This window comes from Citrus clementina, unplaced genomic scaffold (assembly GCF_000493195.1).
Source record: "Citrus clementina cultivar Clemenules unplaced genomic scaffold, Citrus_clementina_v1.0 scaffold_8, whole genome shotgun sequence".
Taxonomy (NCBI): domain Eukaryota; kingdom Viridiplantae; phylum Streptophyta; class Magnoliopsida; order Sapindales; family Rutaceae; genus Citrus; species Citrus x clementina.
In genome coordinates this window covers 4,891,458-4,897,316 of record NW_006262022.1, presented here as the reverse complement: position 1 = coordinate 4,897,316, position 5,859 = coordinate 4,891,458, and the positions used below count along the sequence as shown (strand labels likewise).

The 5,859-nt window shown below is 34.2% G+C and overlaps 1 protein-coding gene across 1 annotated transcript; it reads left to right on the top strand.

The window, feature by feature from the left end:
• The first annotated feature begins 430 nt into the window (after positions 1-430).
• On the top strand, positions 431-5,395 carry LOC18034070 (guanine nucleotide-binding protein subunit beta-2). Its single transcript, XM_006423187.2, has 6 exons — positions 431-928; positions 1,031-1,125; positions 1,967-2,391; positions 2,865-3,222; positions 3,769-3,882; positions 4,989-5,395. The coding sequence occupies exons 1-6, from the start codon at positions 817-819 to the stop codon at positions 5,022-5,024; spliced, it is 1,140 nt and encodes a 379-aa protein (XP_006423250.1). The 5' UTR covers positions 431-816; the 3' UTR covers positions 5,025-5,395.
• Positions 5,396-5,859: the final 464 nt, after the last annotated feature.

The following is a 5,859-nucleotide window of genomic DNA, read 5'->3' as shown; positions in this document are numbered from 1 at the left end:
TTTCATAAATTTTAAGTAAATTAATTATATTATCTCTAAGTGAATTATTATATTCCATGAGAAATTTTTTTTAAAATGTGTCCCACACTCCCACCCAAAACAAAAATAAGGATCAAGATTCTCTCATAATTTAATCTTTATCTAAATAAATTCTGTTTTAATATAATTAATAATTAATAAATTAAAAAAATAATTAAATTTTAATTATTTATTAATATTAAAATATAAATAATATAAAATCTATAAAAAATCAGGAGGGCTCACGTCGTCATGATCCTCGTCTACGAAATAAAGAGATCATTTGTCAAAGGCAAAGCAGCCACAAAATGGAAGCGGTATGACACGTAAGCAAAAGTGGGACCGGCGGCAACAGTCAAAATTAAGTCCCCGTCACTCTTACCCTACATTTACCTTCTCTCTCCTTCTCACTCTTTGCATCTTTCTCAGAAATTAAATTTAAGAAAAAGAAAAATCAAGTTTACAAGTTGTAACATCACCACCATCAACTTCAATTCACGTTACCTTAAAACACTTTGTCAGCTCTCTCTCTCTCTCCAAATCATCGAATCAAGATTATCAACGACTTTAATTTTAATAACTTCTCACATTTCTATCTCAAGACAACATTTTTTTTTTCTTTTTCGATTTATTTATTTTTTTAAATTTTACGAAATAACATGCCACTCTAGGGCTCGAATGGAGGAAGCTCACTTGATACTTTCGAGCTTAAAGTTGAAGCAAACATGTGATGTAGAAATTTAAATTTTATCTACTCTTTTTTTTTTTTTCCTTGTAAGTTCGATTGATTGATAAAACATGTCGTCGTCGGTCTCGGAGCTGAAAGAGAGACACGCGGCGGCCATTGAGACGGTTAACAGTCTCAGAGAACGGCTCAAGCAGAAGAGACAGCAGTTGCTCGACGTAGACGGTGCCGTTTTCGTGTTCATGTTGTTGTTTTTTTTTTGGTTATTTTTGTGTGGTTTTTAGATCTGAGATTGATTTTAATTTGTAATTTGTTACTCTTTGGCAGTTGCTGGGTACTCGAGGTCGCAGGGTCGGGCTCCGGTCAGCTTTGGTCCGACCGATCTAGTTTGTTGTAGGACCTTGCAAGGCCACGCTGGCAAGGTCTCTTTTTTTCCCCCTTCAAAAAAGAAAATCACATGTGTATTTTTATTTATTTAGATTTTATTTTGACTAATTTAAATAAAATTTATTAGAATTGAAGAAATTGTAGGTGATCATCAGTAGATGTATTTTGTTACTAATGGAGTAGAGATACGAAATTCTCAGAGTAAAGAGTAAAAATGTGGTGAGGATTTAGAACTTAAATATTAAAAATAGAAGGAATATTTGTAGCTTGACATGATAAGAGATGCAATAATGGCTTTTGATTGTGTTTGTTGAGTTTTCAATTTTGGTTATTGGGTTGAACAGAATGGAACAACTGAGGGTACTTTGATAGCAAGGAGTAGGTGAAAAGAAGGAAATACTGCAATTGTTATGATTACTTTTCAGGATGAATGCTTTATCAGCTTCCTTGCATGTTGATATTTAGACGTGTCAATTGTGATCAGCTTTAACAGATCTTATAGTTTAATGATAGTTGAGAAATGAAAAAAAAGGGGTTCTTCTGTTCTGGTGTGTATGATTCTTTAGGAATGGAAGTGAATTCAGCTTTGTATTAGTGAAACCTTTGTTTTACTAACCTTTCCACTTACAAATTTGCGAGAAAAGAAGTGTAGCTTTAGAGATAATGACGATAGTTGAGTGAATGGGGCTCTGTAGCCTCTTTAAGCAGAATATATTATGTACTTTATTGGTGGTAGGTCGAGACAAATTATGTTAACCGATGAGCAATTCGAGGCTATGGCTGACAAAGTTACTAAATATCAGGACAGTTTTCAATTACTTGTATTTTTCTTCTATATGGTGGGGTGAAGTAAAATTTTCATCTTTTGAATCTCAGGTATATTCATTGGACTGGACTTCCGAAAGGAATCGAATTGTCAGTGCATCTCAAGATGGAAGGTTAATAGTGTGGAATGCTCTTACAAGCCAGAAAACTCATGCTATAAAACTGCCTTGTGCTTGGGTAATGACTTGTGCCTTCTCTCCAACTGGTCAATCTGTTGCCTGTGGTGGTCTTGATAGTGTTTGCTCCATTTTCAACCTGAATTCTCCTACTGACAAGGACGGGAATTTACCAGTATCAAGAATGCTTAGTGGGCACAAGGGTTATGTGTCCTGCTGTCAGTATGTTCCTGATGAGGACACTCACCTAATTACCAGTTCAGGTGACCAAACCTGTGTTTTGTGGGATATTACTACAGGCCTTAGAACTTCTGTTTTTGGAGGAGAATTTCAGTCTGGGCACACTGCTGATGTGTTAAGGTATGTTTGATGATTCCCAAGTTGCCATCAGGTTTAATCTTGTCCCCACCCTGTTCATGAAGCAAACAATTCTGTTGTTTATGTGCTCAATATCTTAATTTAATAGGACTTTCTATTAATTTAGCATTATCATTAGTGTACTGCTAACTTATTAAGCTAACTGCTATAGTCAGGTTCTTGATGGAGCTTGTGTCAATGGACTGGAGCTTATGACCATTCACCTCTTAGTTGTTTTGAAGATTTGTTTGATTACTTAGTATAACCTTATTACTTTCTTCTTCTTCTTTTTTTTTCACTTATGGTTTTTTCGAGACTCTTGAATTTTGACAGCAACCTTTGTGACATAGATGGCTCACGATTTTTAATGGCTAATGATTTTCAAGTTTGTAAGACTTTAATCTAGTGGAGTTATTCGTTGAGGGTTCTATAAGTCACGGATACTTACCATGTTGTCCATTGGTTATTCTTTTCAGTGTCTCAATTAGTGGTTCAAACTCAAGGATGTTTGTGTCTGGTTCCTGTGATTCTACTGCCCGATTGTGGGATACTCGTGTTGCAAGTCGAGCAGTGCGCACATTTCATGGGCATGAGGGAGATGTTAACACTGTGAAGTTCTTTCCAGATGGCAATAGGTTTGGAACTGGCTCAGACGATGGAACTTGCAGATTATTTGATATCAGGACTGGGCACCAACTCCAAGTGTATTATCAGCAGCACGGTGAGAATGAGATCCCACATGTGACGTCCATTGCATTCTCCATATCGGGAAGGCTTCTTTTTGCCGGATACTCAAATGGTGATTGTTATGTATGGGACACATTATTAGCAAAGGTATATGCTTTAGTTGGTTCGGTACTGTCAGAATATATGCTTTAGTTGAACCTTTTTTTTTTTGGTACCGTTTGATATGTAAAAGATGTATTATTTTCAGTTTCTATTTGGTAGAATTTATGCTGGTGTATTTTGCACTCATTGCCTTAGTCTGAATTGCATGGCCGTAACTGGGAGTTGAACTCAAGCCGTTTGTCATAGATGCTTAAGAAGCACTTATAAACTGAAATTATACAGAGGTCACTTATTCCTCCGTATTGAGTGAGGCCACCATGTGTTGCAACTTGCAAGAAATACATCAAATTAAGTTTTAGGCCTAGTAAATATAGCCTTTTCCATTGAAGCAAGAGGATGTTTATAAATGAATGATTCAATCACATGAGCTGGTTTTCTAATTTTTCTTGGATCTTGTGAGGCCAGAATTTCAATCTTTTTTGGCTCCTTCTTTGTTAATGTGGTTATCTATGCGTACTTTTGCTGGAAAATTTTCAGGTAGGCCATCATAGTGGACGCATTGGCTCTTATCACTTGCCTTTTCCTTTGCAGGTTGTATTGAACTTGGGATCTCTCCAGAACTCACATGAGGGCCGGATCACCTGTTTGGGTTTGTCAGCCGATGGAAGTGCCTTATGTACAGGAAGTTGGGATACAAACCTAAAGGTCAGTCTGCATTACTATATTTTTGTGTTAATGCCATGTCATTGTCTGAACAATCTTGTTTAGCCTACTCTATGTCACCAACAAGAAAATTGATATTACTATTTTATTTTGAAACAATTTAAGAATGTTATTTCTTGATTTGATTTTTACTTCTCACACGAAAACTAATACATTTCTTGTAAGATAGAATTTTGTTAGTTTTTCTTTCAAGAAAACAGACTTTCAACAGAAGAATGCAGCCTCATGACAGTTACCCATATGTCATTTGAATCATATCATACATGTCCACTTTTAGAAACTAAAGATATTAGCTGGGAAACAGAAACAGCAAATAGAAATCTTAACCAGTGTAAAATGTTTCTGTGATTCAAAAATATGATGAGTTGCTGTTAATTCCTGGGATTATGGAGATCTACTCCTGGGCCCCGATCACGATTATTCTCTTCTCTTCTTTGGAGGGCTGGGAATTATTTGGAAAATTCTTTCTGCATATTCTAGAAAGTTTACCAAAGCTGTTTAAATGTTGAAAGGTGTGGTTTGACAGAGTTTCTTTGGGATAAATATCTTTTAGCATGAAATACTAATCAGTATTTTTACTGCTGCTTCCGCATAATGATTCAGTAGACCTTTCTTTGTGTTTCTTAACCAAGCATCATTTATTCTTAGTAGCACGAAGAAAGAACTGTCAATTTGCTAACCTTGTGAACTATTTATTTATCAAGTTAGTCAATCTTGTTTTCTGTTGACATTCCTTATCCTAATACATGTAATGTGTCAAGTAAGTTTTTTTAAATACTTGTGTATAGGATATTTTGATCCAGGAATTAATTACGGTTATGAAATTGAAAGTATGCCAATATATTTCTGTTGATGCTCAATTTGATTCTCTACAAAATAATGCTGGTGTCATCCAGTCAAAACTGGCAAGGTTATCACATAATTTTATTTTTAATAATTGTATCATTATGATATCCTCTTAAGTCTATAAATAGTTTTCCACTTTTCTGTTTACTCCTGGTCATCAACCCCCTGTTTCTCAGCACATTTTGTCTCTGTGAGAATCAGCTGCCAACTTTGTTAAATTTGATTTTTGTTACTTCTCTCAGATTTGGGCTTTTGGAGGGCACAGGAGGGTGCTCTGAGTCCTTGGGGAGTGAAAGGCTTGTGAATCTTCTCTTAAATCTCAGGTTCTGGCTTACGTCATTTTGCTGCTTCTTGCTTCCTTGATAGATTCCTTTGTATTTTTAACTAGTTAATGTGGTTTGAGAAATTGTAATCATTTGCTGTGGCTTCTTGTAATCTCCATGTGAAATACTGACCGTTTGACTAGGTGAAAAAAAAGAAAAAGAAAAAAAGAAAAATTGTTCGAGAATCTGAACTAGTAGAAGCAGCAATTCATTTGTTTCCACTTTCTCAGTTTTTTTTTTTTTTCTCTCTCTCTCTCTCTCTCTTAGAGCTACATTCATTCCAGTGGAAAAGCATTATTTTTTATTTATTTATTGTGCCTTAACCAGCTAGTTCCAATTAGTGGTGATAATTCGTGCAATTGTGTCGTATCAAATTTAAGTAAACACTTATACGGCTCATTTGTTAATTTAGTTCAGAAATTGAAATACGGACACAATTTGTTTAACAAAATTAATACCAAAAAAATTAAAAATCAATTTAAAAAGTAACAAAATGTCAAAATTATCATTAAAAAAAGTAATGAATAAGCTAACATAATCTAAATATGACATGAATAAATTTATAACATAATATGAAATATGATGTAATAATTAATAGTGTTATATATGTATTTATAAATTATTTTTCAATAATATTACTACATATTAATTGATATTCGTGTTATAACTGTATAATCGTATTGAGGTGATTTAATACAGATATGACATGATTATTCATCAAATTCATTTATTAATTTATTAATTGTGTTAATATTTATCAAGAGTAAAATCTTATTTAGTCCCTATATTT

Excerpts from the sequence above, each read along its gene's own strand:
- LOC18034070 (XM_006423187.2), top strand. The coding sequence starts at position 817 with ATGTCGTCGTCGGTCTCGGAGCTGAAAGAGAGACACGCGGCGGCCATT. Across the intron at positions 929-1,030 it reads GCAGTTGCTCGACGTAGACG|TTGCTGGGTACTCGAGGTCG; the intron begins GTGCCGTTTTCG and ends ACTCTTTGGCAG. Across the intron at positions 3,883-4,988 it reads GTTGGGATACAAACCTAAAG|ATTTGGGCTTTTGGAGGGCA; the intron begins GTCAGTCTGCAT and ends TACTTCTCTCAG.